General features: G+C 49.0%; 1 protein-coding gene across 1 annotated transcript in view; it reads right to left on the bottom strand.

Moving 5' to 3' along the window:
• The window catches only part of AGO3 (argonaute RISC catalytic component 3), a 38,298-nt gene extending 27,556 nt beyond the window's left edge, over window positions 1-10,742 (bottom strand). Inside the window, exons 1-2 of the mRNA XM_084300631.1 lie at window positions 10,579-10,742; window positions 3,940-4,111 (exon numbers count right to left, since the gene is read on the bottom strand). Coding sequence (XP_084156757.1) covers window positions 3,940-4,111; window positions 10,579-10,597 — 191 coding nt within the window. The 5' untranslated portion in view covers window positions 10,598-10,742. The remainder of the gene's footprint in view (window positions 1-3,939; window positions 4,112-10,578) is intronic.
• Between the last annotated feature and the right edge of the window lie 3,336 nt (window positions 10,743-14,078).

Here is a 14,078-nt window from a genome sequence, read left to right as displayed (position 1 = left end):
TCTGCTCCTCAACCAATAAGTTTTGAATTCTGCCTACCTTTTATATAAAGATGAGGTGGCCTAATGAAAGTCTTACCTTTGTCATCAACAATCTAAGATTTTACAATAAAATCAAGTAAAGATCAACTTTGCATAGTTAGATTCTCCGAACTTTACTGTGAGTTGATGGCAATAAGAAAATTGGATCCCGTTGTAAAGAGACACAAGCACTGAAATTACACTTGAAAAAAACCACCAAATCTTCATTTCATGTTAAAGAAGTCTCCTAGACACAAGCAGTAAATACATCAGGTGCAAAGAGGCTTTCGCAATACCTCTGACTGAACCTTGCCTTCACGTTTTGAGCTCTTTGGGGATTCTTTGTTTCAGTGGCACTGCAAACTGTCTTGATGCGTCATAATTCCCTTATTCCACAGAAGTTAAACACTTTCCTTCTTAAGCACGCACATAACTAGCATGTTTGTAATGCAGAATCTTACTCATACCATTTCCTGACCCGGCAACATTAGCCTAAAGCACTCAGACAACAAACACCAGCTTCCTCTTCGAGCAGGGTGCGAGCAGCACTTTCACCTCTCAGCTGGGACTTGGAGAGGGCGAAGAGAAACTCGCTCGAGTCTCAACATCCAAATCCTTCCACTGGCAAAAAGCAGAGCATACTAAAGCTGCTTTAATGTGTCTGCTTAGTACTCGGTTGTGCTCTGACACAGGTCCTTGTGCCCCCAAATCCCCAAATGCTCTGGCACCCCGCTCCCTTATGCCCGGTGCTATGTGTGCAGCAGCAGCTCTCTAAGTGCCAGCTCCATCACACGACCCACGATAAATGCAGTTGGATGCACATTAGGGACCAGGAACGGAGCAGAACGGACAGGGAAGAGGCTCTGGGAACCAAAACTCATGCCAGAGCCATCTCCTCCTCTCACACAGACTGACAGCTTCAAGGCAAGGCGTTGCTGCCTTCCGCTTTCCACTTTACGACACAGCGGAAACAGTGGTGAAGAACATCACTGCCAAGGAAAGGGAAAAGGAAACGAGAGAAACTCGAGTTTTCAAAGCCTCCACACAAGTTAAAGCTAGCAAAGGTGCAGGTGACTTTTAAAAGCAGCAGCCGTTCAGCAAAACCTTCAACAATTAGACTTAAAAACCTTATTTATTCCCAATCCAAGCAGCCAAGACATCAGTCAGAAACTATTTCAGGAGCAGAGCCTATGGAAACCCACTGACTTCTCAGCAGTAATTGTCACAGCATGGAGAGAAAGGGAAAAATGTATTTCTAAGAAATTTCTTCAAAGGATGTATAGTCCAGCACGCTGATTTCAATTTAGACTAACAAAAGCCATTCTTCTCTGCATAACCCACAGCTCTCTCAGAGGCACTTACTCTGCACATACCATGTTCTTTTACTGGGCTCATTTATCCAAGCTCTTGCAGCTCTTAACTAACATCTCCTACATTGTTACTTGCATTAAAGTTGGTAAAGTAGGAATAGTTTTAACTAAGCCATTTTATGGTTCCCTAGTTTGGGGAAAAAATAAAACAATATGCACGGAAAACTTACCCTCAGCTTTCAGATTTTAAACTGCAGATTATATTAGGAGTCATATTTTACATGTTTGCTATCACATTAAGACAAATTGAGTCTGTAATTTGTAAACGTGACTATTAAATCAATTTGTTAGGTTGCCTGTGTTCAGTTGACCTTCTTAGCTAACCTTGACAAAAGTCAGAAAACTGCTTTACCTGTTGGTAACAGGAATAAGGAACAGCAACACACATTAGAAATAGAAAGAAATAGAATAAAAAGTCGATGGGACAAAGTCACACGTGCATCTGAGCTACACTTATACTTCAACAAATTACATTTATGAATGAGAAACCTCATCCAAAAAGCACTGAGAATCATTTCCAACCTGGAAACAGCACTTCTGAGAAACAACAAACACTCGCTAGCCTACAAAAGTCAGAAGCAATGTATACAGATAATCTGAGACCAAGGGCATGCAAAGGTGTATCAGCTATAAACAGCCTTCAGGAAATCATTGTTAGTATGCAAAAATATCTACAATTTCACACTGAACTACTTTACAAAATAAATACTTTTGCCTCTCTCCACAAAAGCTGAAAATTTCAGAAGGCATAGCATTTATCTAAAGCATAACCAACTACAACAAGCTTTGATAAACAGATTTAATTCTGGAGGCAAGCTTGAAATTACCCTCCAAGCAGGACCATGAAAGGGAAATATTTAATTTTTTAAAAATAAAAAACCAAGCCCAGTTGCTATCTTAAAACAACTTCTTTCAAATTCACTATTTTCAAACATCAGTAGTTAGTTTTCCCACTTTTATTGAAAAAAAAAAAAAAAAAAAAACTTACTACACAGAGAATCAGAGACCTCAACTGCATGAGTGATCAGAGTTGCGATAGCTTTGATTTAAAGCTTCCTTTAGTCTATTTTAATCCCACATTTCCATGCAAAAAAAGACTTTTTAGCCAATAGATTTAAATGAAATGGCATTTATCTGAAAGTCATGCAAACCAGTAAGTCAGTTTAGAGCAGTTTATATTCTCTTTGTATTCCTGTGCCCATGGTTTCACAAGCATCCTTCATTCAACAATACAGAAACTTTTCATAACAGTGAGATTATATTAAATATTAATTCACACAGGACTATTATACCCCAATTTTAGCAATTTATTAGTTTCCTTTTAATTCTTATTTGATGTAGGCATTTATATAGACTTCATAGCTGCAGTTTTCAACTAGCAGGGGGAAAAATCACTAGCCAGAATCAGGCACTAGCAACAGATTGTTGTTAAAAGGCAAAATCCAGGGTTTCACAGATGAAAGAGGAAAAGATTGCTTCTCAGCTGTGCTAAACTTTCTAACTGATGAAATGGATTTCACAAGAGACTAAGAAGTAACTCCTCCTAAAATGTTATTCAATGCAGAGGAGAAATACAGGAGATACAAAGGGTGGTCATCTTTACAAAAAAAATTACAGCTACAATATCAGACTTTCAATTTAAAGCCCTTTCCAAAGGGGCTTCTTTGGCTATCAAAGTCTATAAAGTTTAGGACAAAATATACCAAGGCCACGTATAAAAAGCTATACAAGCAATCTGATAAGGCTGAAGAATCAAGAATCTAAAATGGGCAATTTGTTGGATCACCAAATGAGTGGGGATCAGAGCATGGAAATGTTCTCCCATCTAACCAGCAATTTAGGAATACAGAGAGTAGGAAGGGATGTAAGTGACCCAGCAGCCGTGAATACAAGATGAGGTACAATGACCTGGACAAAATGCTCTAACAGAGAGGACACACATGGAGCTCAAACCAAGCCTGATCATTTCAAAAACAAAATGCTGGTTCCATGAAATATCTATTACAAGGGCAAAACTAGTTTGTTTGCAGCGCTTTCATACCACTGCTCCTAACAGAAGCTTTCCTGTCTCCTCCCACACCTACAGAGGTGGCTTTCAGACACTGGCTTCCTATCCCATACAAATTAAGTTTGGGAATTAGCCAATGCTGCAGTGCATCTCTGTATCAACTGAGGACAAAAACACCCACAGGAGCAGATACCTGCTACTGGAAATGATTTAGGAGCCAGTATTTTTACTAAAAAGAGCCATGGCCTATAGTTACACCGTATTTCTGATGCCCTGAGGAATAGAGGTTGCCATCAAACCAGTCACAAAGTACCGTGACCACTTTATAGCACACAGCCCAACTGGAAGAACTTGGAGTGGGTTCTGCACCCACCTCACAGAGAGCTGTGGGAACTTGCACGTAGCCTAGCAGAACACAACTCTCAGCTGCTCTATGGATGCAGCCTGTGTCGTTTAAAAAGTCTAAGCATTTACTCCAGTAGGTCCCTCTGCTTAAAAATGTCAGCGCAAGAATAATTTAGGAGACAAATTTCACCTTCTTACCTGTTCACCCTCCGAGGACACTTATCTGGTTTGATGTCCACCTCATAGAGGTAGACATCAATCTTTGGGATTTCAACTTGGAAGCAGTTGGCCAGCAGTTTAATGGGTTTGCCCATGGTGCCATAGCCAGGACGTCTGGGCACCATGAGCAGGGGCTGTGCCCCGACGGGTCCTGCAAAAGAGAAAAACGACAGATGAGGAGACAGGCACGAGAAAAAGCTGTGTTGCAGAGGTACCACCTGCTCACATTTTAGTGGTTTAAAGACACAGAAGGCTCCCTGCATTGGCAGGTACTGGTCTCCCATCGAGACTTACTAACACACTTTCTTTTTCAGTTTTAATTCCCTGAACCAACTCACGCAAGGCCAGGCAGGCATCAGGGCTGGCACGTTTGAAGAAGGGCAGATGAGCTTTATCAGGCAGCACACAAACACCAAGTTCCAAGCTAACGCGTGCCCTGTTTCCCTCCGTGCCCTCCACTCACCGCTGGATTGCTTTCTTACTGATCAGTTTTAGCTGATGTGATTAGCATGAGTAAGATCAGGAAACGTCCTAAACCGACAAAAACGTGTGCTTTTCCTCCTAACACTATTATTGGGGAAAGCCAGCCTGGCATTAAACCACCAGTTTTCAGGTGCCGTTTCTGAACACCCGAGAAATGGCAAAGCTGCAGCTCTGGACCTGTGCTGCTTGTGACAAACTTTTACTTTCACTGTGAGCATAGCTTGAGGAGATGTTATTCTTGGACTGTGCTGGCTGAAAACAGACGAAGAACAAAACCAATACCTCCTGTACAACCCCACTGATAAATTTGGTCAGCCAGAAGGGGAAAGACTCCGATTAAGACGCCAGAACCGTAAAAGCCTTCCTCAATTAGACTTCAGAAACGAACACCCCCGGCTGCTCAGAGAAACCATCAAAATCCAGATTAAGAGAGGTGCATTTTGAGAGTTATCTAAAGGCTTCTAGCTGGTAACATGTTACATCTCACCCGTTACCCATTCCATTTATTTTGTGCTATTTCGACAGGAATCCTCAGCTCCAGAGCCCGGTTACTCACAGCTTACACAACCCAGCGCAGTAGTAAACACGGTCTGCATTCAGCAATCTCTGCCGGTATCGCCCCTTCAAAATACCTCTTTCCATTCAGGAAACAACAAAAACAACACGCTTCGTAGTCCAAGTAGCTTCGAGTTTTCAAATTACTCATCACACAAATGTCATGATTTACTGAGCATTCGACCAAATCAGTCAAAAGTTCTCCCCTCCACTCCCACTCAGTGACGCAGGCAGCAATTCCTGCCCACTCGTTTTCATAGAAGAGTTGAAATGTCAAGCGCTGGTAAAAACATCTTATTTGTCTTTTGATTAATCTCCCCCCATTCCTGGAAAAAGCTGCGCTATCTTGAGGCTTCGTACCGAGAAGAGGTGAGCATCAAAGCCGAGTTCCCCCGTAACATTTGCCTGGCTCTACCCAGAAACCTACCCAAAAATTCTGGGGGGGTTGGCGTCGAGCCCTAAGCTGAAACAAAAACACAAACCAAGAGGCATCGCTTAAAACACCCTCACACTCTATGATTATGCCAAACTTGTTCCAGGCATCTGTTCTCTTAAACTTTTCCTTCGTTTTGGTACGAGGACACGAGTAGAGGCAGCGCCACAATCCACTCCCGGAATGTTTTTGGGATACAAGCATATGTGAAGAGTTACTACGAGACATCTGAGTGACACAAACGGCTCCATCTCTGGTTTTGTTACTACGAGATCAAGCACGCCATGGTTTATAACCATAGGAAACGCAAGGACAACTGCTGAAATGTAGATAAGGTTAAAAAGGGTGCCCAGAGGAATGGTTGTGGCCCAGAGGAATCGAATCAAGGGGGTGATAAATAAATGGCGTGGGTCTCTGTGCCATTTGTGAATCGTTTTGAGGCATTCGGCTGATTTTGCTGTCAATTCTGGGCAGTGTGAGGGCTCCCTTGGGAAAGCCTGCTAGAAACAGGAGCAAGATGTAATTCGGCTCTGTGAATGCTGCCCAAATGTGCTGGGACCCCCTCAGAAACACCCCGCATCCGAAGCGATGAGAAACCCCCAGGACAGCGCCATGGCACAGCAGAGGATGAGGGCAGAGGTTTTGCTGCTCCAGACAAATACTCGTGGCATTTGTTGGTGGCATTATTCACGAGCATCCTCAACACTGGAAGAGCCTGCTGGAATCCATCCCCTACCAATATTAATTCATCAAAAAGCAAAAAATAGGTAAAACGGAGCAGGTATTATTCATGAAACACTGGGGAAAACAACTCACACCAATAGTATTGCTCCAAGAGCTGAAGCCTGCAGTAACATTAAGACCAAGGTTTCTGGCTTGGACACAAACTGGGTCCAGGTGGAGGTGCCAGCACCTCAGAAGCGTTGACTCCAGCTGAAACCTCTGAAGTTTGTGGCTGTCAGGATTCTGATCCAGAGCTTGGAAACTCCCTCCGAGATCAGACCACTTGCCAGACCAACATGGAAGTACCCCGATGGCTCGGGCAGGATCTGAATCATGACAATCTCTTCTGTAGAAATACAGATTTACTACAAAGACCCAAACCCGACGGCGCTTGCACAGCTCAGATCCTGTCTGGCTCGCACCCAAAACACAGTCTGAATCCGGCAACCAGACAGGGACCCAGGCACAATAACACCTGAACTGAAAGCGCAGGCACTGAAACCTCCAAACTCTTTCAATAAAATCGTTTTGGGGAAAACCAAAGCTTTTGGAACGCAAGGTGGTGTTAGGGCAGGAAACACCCTCGATTTCCAGCAGGATGCTAGGAGAAAATGCAGATCTCCTGACGTGATCCTCTCTGTGAGGAACAAAAATCAGCACCAAGCTTCCAGCAAGGAACTATCCCTTCTCCTACTGCGGGCTTCAGAATTAGGAAATTAAAAACTATGAACAGATGAGCACTGAATAGGTTTATTTGGGTATAAATCAGTTCTAAATCTCTCATTGAATGGGTGAGTACCTGGTCTTACAAACCACAACAGGGGATTTAACAGGGAACAGAGGATTGAAACTCCAGCTCAGGAACACGAGGCAGACTTGTCTCACAGACCTCATCCCCTGGCTGGAGCCTGCAGAAAGCTCTCTAAAGAGAGGGGAGGAAAAAAAAAAAAAAGGTTCCCTTTCGGAGGGCCCCCAGCTTCCGCATGGCCTCAGAGGCCCAAGCTATGGAGCACCAGCGAGGAACGAGTTAATTCTAAATTAAAAAAGTAGACAGGGAAGATTACGTTGAGATGTTGGTTTCAATAACCGGGCTCCTTCCTTACGCCAGAAATCCTGAATTGCCGTATTTCTGCAGCAGCAACCTCTCTGGGTGGCATTCCATTATTTATGAGTAATGCAATCCGCGTTTTCTAAGCATTCCTGCTCGCAATTTAGGCTCCTCTTTTTCCTTTTACCAGCCTCAGATAATGAGGCGTGTTAAAACCCATCAAAAGCCAACGTTTTGACGCCACTCGCAGCGATAGCCGCGCGCGCCGACCTGTTCCACCGCAGCACGGGTACAGGAGGCACAGCGAAGCGTCCTGGAAGCATTTACGAGATAACAAATGCTTAGAAACTCCAGCTAAAAAAATAAATCGAAGGGCAGAGAGCGTCTAGCTCCAAGAAGCTGCTCATCTGTGCTGCGTGTTCGCAGCCACGGGCTGGAGGAGGAGGGAGAGCGCCAGGACCCCGCCAGCGCGGTGCCACCGCGTCCCGAAGGCGCTGGGGTTTTGTCTTCCCATTTTCCTATTTATTGGTTTGATTATTACAGTCCCTAACTTCAAATTGCTATTACTGAGCGGGAGAAACACGCTGCCCACCTGCCTGCCACCTCAGGCTCAGGTTTGAGCCGCCCGCAGTTCCCTTTCTCCATTTTTCTGCCCGAAGAATACCGGAGAGCAGCGCGGCAGAGCTGAGGCACGCGGGACAGCGCCGGATTTCGAACCGCGCTACCAGAAAATAAAAATACATTTTTACAGTCCCCAAGCAAAACTCCTTGAAACGTAAGGCTAAAATCACTCAACATCCCTTCGAAGTTTCGCATGCGAGCAGAATGAAAAGCAATAAATGACTGACTAACCTCACCGTCTGCAGAAAAACGGTACAAAGGAAGGAGAAGCTGTGCCTGAAGAACACTAAGAACCGAGCCAGTTTGTCTCCAGGAATAACCCTTTAATTAAGAGGTGAATGCTTCCCGTGACAGTTGGGTTATACAACCCTTTCTAACGTAAAAGGAAAAGGAAAGGAAAAGTTCTCGAGATCTCTGATCACCTGGCAAGCCACCCCGCTGCCTCGCAGCGCCTTGCTTCAACGCGCGCCGGAGGTGTTGAGAAGCTCCCAAGCCTTAAAGTCCTGTTGGTTTTTTAATTTATCTGGGAAATGAGCTCAAGAAGTGCCCTGACACTTAAACCACCGAGGAAAAAGAGATTTGTGGAGCTCGTGCTCTGATTCCAACAGCTTCCCCTGCAATTCCTCAGAGGCGAGGCTCCTCTGTAACTCCCATCGCACGCGCTCTGCTCCGAGGAAGAGTAACTTTGCAAGGCACTTATGATTCATTCCCCTGCTCTCCTCTACTCCACCCACAAGCATGCAGCTTTTCACGGTCCTCCCAAGTCGCCAGGCTTCACGCAGCGAGAAAACACCCAGTTCTCAGAGCTGGGACTGCCCAAAGGTGGGAGAGGAAAGCCACCAGGCGATGGGAGACGTCCGCAGGGCTTCAGTGGAAACGGAGCGGAGTCAGAAAACGGCAGATTTAACACAAAAGCTCTGAACTTTGGAGGAAGGAGTAACGAAGTGTGAGCGGGGAGGGAGGCAGGGCTCGAGTCCTCGGGCTCGTTATGCCACAGGGTGCTGGCGATGCCATGGCAGCAGGGGTGCAATGCACGCAGCTGCCTTGGGGAGGTTCACAACGCTCCTCTGCTGGAAGCGCGACGCCCGGCACCGAATCCAGCTCTCTCAGAGCCCTTTTCACTTCCCTTCACCTCTCTGCAGCCAAGTTTATTGCTGCTACTCCACCGTTTACTTGATTTCACCACAAACTGCACCCCGAGCAGCTGCAGCCGCAGCCTGCCCCTGCTGTAAGCCACTTTTAAGCATTATTTAGTCTGGAAGAGGCGACACTTTCCAGATTTCTGAGGCTACGCTCATCACACAGACAGGAAGCTGCCCACAGCCCCGCTTATCTTACACTGTGCCGGCTTCCACCCTTACCCCAGGAATACTCACAGCCCTGTGTTTTCCCCCTTTGTGTCTTATTTCCCCTCCACACACGGAGAAGGACACAACATCTCAGTGCCCTCCTCCCCTAGGAGAGGGAACTTTAACCCCTCCGTGCTCAGCCACGCACGGTTTGTGTCCTCTGGGGTCTGGCGGCCAGGAGGTTCCCCTCAGACCTTAACGAAGCACAAAACCTTTCCCTCATTATGGAGCAGACACGGAGAGAAACGTCCCTCGTGCTGAGCACAACGCCCAGCAGACCAGGCTCACCAGGAGAGCTGCCTCACAGCTGTAGCACCTCGCTAAAAGCCAGCACGTTGCAGCCTTCCAGCAAGGAAACTCACAGGAAATAAAAATCTGAGACACCTGCGCTGTACCTCTGGCAAATCCCTATCTTGAGATGAGTCGAATGATACCCGGTTATCATGAAAGCTTCCTCAACACACACAGATTGTCAGCACAGCACCTGAATCCTGCCAACACCCCGCTCCTTCCTCAAGCAGCTCCAATCCATTCAGGCAAGCTCGTTAAGCGAGGACCCAGTTTAGATTTTAAGCTTTTTTGGGCCGAATCCATCCTTAATCCCAACCTCTGCCTAAACGCCAAAGCTCCCTACGCCGAAGGGATGAACACACGGGTCCTGCTCAGGCACCTTCAGCCCCACGCGGCTGCTGCCGTGCCCTTTGCCAGCCCAGCCCCGGGCTCGGGGAGCCGGAGGCTGCTGGTAACGCGAGGCAGAAATCCTCCTGGCGGATCTCCGAGCACGTTTTGAGGCCAGTTGAGGCGCTGGCAGCAGGTGTTTTGGGTGTGTTTAAAGCATTTTGGGGGTGCTTCACGCATTTTGGGGATGCTCCGTGGGGGCTTTCCGTGGCAGAAGGCCCCGTGGCTGAGGGAGAGCTCCGGGATCCACCCTCACGTCCCAAAGCGTCACGGCTCCGTGCGGGGAGCCTCCCGGTGCGGGGACCCTCGGGATTTTGGGGTAAAACCACCGGGAACGGCCTCAGCTCGGTGTGCCCGGTGACCCCCCCATCCTCCCCCATTCCCCGGTGCCACCCGAAGCCCAGCTCCCGGCACAGCACGGCGTTATGCAAGGCGGCCGCACTGCCGCGGGGCCGGCCCCTTACGAAACGCCCCAAAAACACCGGGGGGGACACCGGGAGGGGGTCCCCAATGCCCCCCACACCGGGCCCGGTACCCCCCCACCGGGCCCAGTTGCCCCCCACCGGGCCCAGCTCCCCCCCACGGGGCCCGGTACCCCCCTCAGGGCCCCCCCGGCTACCCCGAAACCACCAGAGGGCTACGGAGAGGGTCCCTACTTCCCCCCACACCGAGCCCGGCACCCCCCTACCGAGCCCGGTACCCCCCCCTCAGGGCCCGGTGCCCCTCACCTGCGCTGCCGATTTCCATGCATGGAGCTGGGCGCAGCCGCTGGGGGCTGCGGGCTCGGGAGGCCCCGGGGCGATGCTGGGCGGCGGCGGCGACGGTGACGGGAACAGCGGTAACAGCGGTGACCCGGCGGCGGCGGTGGAGGCCCGGCCTCCCGTCCCGTGCCGTCCCCTCCCGGCCGAGGCCCACCCGCTCGGCGGAGGCCGCAGGCCGCGGCCCGGCCCCCCCCCCGCCCGCCCCTCCCGGCCCGGCCCCGGCCCCGCCCCGCCGGAAGTTGCGTGGCCGCCCCCGCAGCCCCCCGGGCTCGCGCCTGGCGCTGCCGCCGCCGCCGTTCGGCTCCGTTCGGCTCCGCTCGGCCCCCGCCGCCGGAAGTCCCGCCCCCAGCGCTCGGCTCCTTCCTGGCGCGGGGAGCGGGGAGGGGGAACGCGGAAGTGGCGGGGGAGGAGGGGGCGGTTGCTAGGCAACGGCGGGAGGGCCCTGAGGGGGCCCTGAGGTGGATCCGTCCCCGCTCGTTGTCCCTTCAGGCGGCTCCGCTTGTCCCCTCGTTGTCCCTTCTGCTCCCTGCGAGCCCCCCAGCAGCCGCTCGAGGGGCTCCAGTGCCTCAGGGGGTGCAGCCACGGTTCCTTTGGGCATGGAGGGGACAGGGAGGGGGGTGCCACCAGCCCCCACCCTACAAACCTACATCCTATAAACCTCCATCCCACAAACCCTCATCCTACAAACCCCCATCCTACAAACCTCGGCCCCCCACAGCTCATATGTACCTGTGGGGGCCGTGCACAGACCATGGGGCCAATAATTTCAGCGGTTTTGGAGAGGTTCCTAGTGGTGGGCAAGGGGTAACGGGCATAAAGCAAACCTCAGGAGGTTTCGTCAGCATCTGAGGGAGTTTGTTACAATTATGGTGACAGCGCTGGGGAAGGTTGCCCTGAGAGGAGCTGTGGGGTCTCTTTCTCTGGAGATATTCCAAACCCGCCTGGGTGCCGTCCTGTGTGATGTGCTCTGGGTGACCCTGCTTGAGCAGGGGGCTGGAGCAGCTGATCTCAGGAGGTCCCTTCCATCCTCAGCCATGCTGTGATGCTGTTTCTCTTTAATCCTCGCTAAATGAGTATTAAAGGACTGAGCCTCATCCTTCGTTACTCCCAGGAACGCCGCATGATGCAAGCGCTTCCCATGTACGGGACACAGCACAGCCTGCGCCAGAGCTCTGCAGACTCCAGCACGTTCCCTCTGCGCTGCCAGGGCAGCCACAACAGCCGGGCTTCGTCCTCCAGGCTGAAAAAGCCAGGAATGCACATAAGTGGCCTGAAAGGGGCCTGGAAGCTGCAGCAGTGCCCAAACACAGAGGACGAGGCACAAAACTGCTCCGTAGACACAGTTAAAGGCAGCTGCAGCCGTCCCAGGAGCCTTTCACACAGCCTCCTTTCTCAGGGAGTGACGTGTAAAGATGTCTTAAAAACGCACAGTCAACTGTCTAAAAACTAACACCTGATAAACACACGTTATCCCTCGACATCCCCATAACAACCAAAGGATTGACACCAGCCTTGTGTTTGTTTTTCCAGTTTGCAGAGGAGCCACCAGACTCTAAGTAGCTCGGGTTGAGGAGAATAAAGGCTCTGATTCACTAGATCTGCATGAATTCAGAGCGTACGTCTGCCCTCTCCTCAGTTTTTGGCAGTGTTTTTAACAATGTTTAGTACCGCTTTGTTGTAGATTTGCTACACAAACTGTCACCAGAAGAAATGCAGAGGGTGAAACAAGCAAAACAATTGTGTGCGTGTGGCAAAGTGACTCAGACGTACCAGTTCCAGCGTGGGGTCAGGCCGTGGCACCCTCATCTCTATTTTCTCTTCCCCAAAATGCTTCTTTGATAAGAATCATACACGAATAAGAGGAGTGCAGTGAAGCTATCCAAGCATCTTTGAACCTGCAGCTTATTCTGGAGGAAGGATGTCAGCTTTCCTGCTGGTGAGGGGCATTTTCCAGCTATGCAGCTGTGGAAGTAGCAGCAGGGGAGCTGCACCGTCGGAACAGCAGAGCAGAAGCTTGAGATTCAAGATCCGGGCTTCACATACATTATTAAGAACTGCTGTTCCAGGGACTGCTATCTAAATTAGTCTTAAAAGCGTAAATTTAGTTATCAGAGAAGTTACGTTGTAAAGATTCTTAAAAAAATGGAAATTAAAAGTAAGCTACTAGAATATTTCCTTAATTGTATTCCTTAGAGGGAAGGGGAAACACAATCACCAAGATCAAGCAGATATACCCAAGGCAGACATCTCCACAGAACGTGGGCACCTCAGAGCCGTGCGAGCACTTCTGATGCTACAGCTTAGGCCACTGTAACCAGAACCGAGGGCTGGGGCTCAGATGCCAACCTAACATTTGAAACCAAGGAGCCTGATCCATTTTCCAGGACTTCAGAAAGGCACAATTTTCTGTTACACCTCTCTTTCTCACATACGGTCCCCCTGAAGCTGCAAAAGAAGATTTTTCTGATACATTTTTTTTTTTTTTTTAGTGATATAACATTAAAAGCAGCAGCAGGTGTGCAGAATCTATAGAGATGCTCAGTTCGGTGTTCTGCATGCTAACAGTTTAAGTAAATTAGCTGAGTATCTGCATGCCATTAGCAACTCCCTCCTTAAAATCACTTAGCATTATTCAAAAATCCACACTTACAGCTCAACTGCTAAATAATTCAGTCTCTAAAGGTACGTCAATACGTGCTTGTAAGGTAGAGCCCAAACTAATCCACAGAATTCAGTGGATGGCCAGCAGCCACCAGTTTTGTACCCCAAGACAGACGCCTGAGCTATTGGCGTGGGTTTGCAGAGGACCATGAAGTCTGCAAGGAACTCTAAAGCTGGGAAACATAAAGTATTACAAGGTAGAGAAACACGGAGATCAAAGTTTAACCCCAATCCAAAAGAAGTCTGAAATTCGTCCTTAAAGCATCTTGGAGCCAGTGGGCTTCTTATAACCCTCAACAAGCCGTGCAGATTCACAGCAGACGGCCATTGGAAACGTCTGGCCACAACTCACTTAAACAGAAAAGGCTGAAAAAAGGCTGAAACAATCTCACAAGTGCAGGAGCTGGCTGCTCCACAAATCAAACCACCACAAAGTCTGCAAATAGCGGAAACGCGATGTGTAAACGCGCACAGGAGTAGCGATAGCGGGGGGCCGTTGGAACGGGGAACAAAAGGTACAGGTGAAAATGTAAGCAGCCGTTTTAAATCAGGTTTTGGATTTGAGTCAAGACAGATCCAGAGGAAAGGTTTGCTTTAACATTGCCTGTCTCAAAACCACTCAAGTCACGCTAAGGTAGCAAGGCCAGGCAGCTGGAGGGGCGGCAGCTTTTGATGTACGCTTGTGCCATTTAATAACCGAAAAAGCTCAAATTAAGTCAGTTCTCCAATGATATTTTAATGAAAAGTGGGACTGCCCATCATATTCCAAGGAGCTTTAAGCATATTACTTGTTCGCTTAAGTGTTT

The sequence above is a fragment of the Netta rufina genome (genome assembly GCF_964035555.1).
Source record: "Netta rufina genome assembly, chromosome: 23".
Classification (NCBI taxonomy): domain Eukaryota; kingdom Metazoa; phylum Chordata; class Aves; order Anseriformes; family Anatidae; genus Netta; species Netta rufina.
Note: the sequence above shows the minus strand (reverse complement) of the source record. Positions and strands in the feature narration are given on the sequence as shown.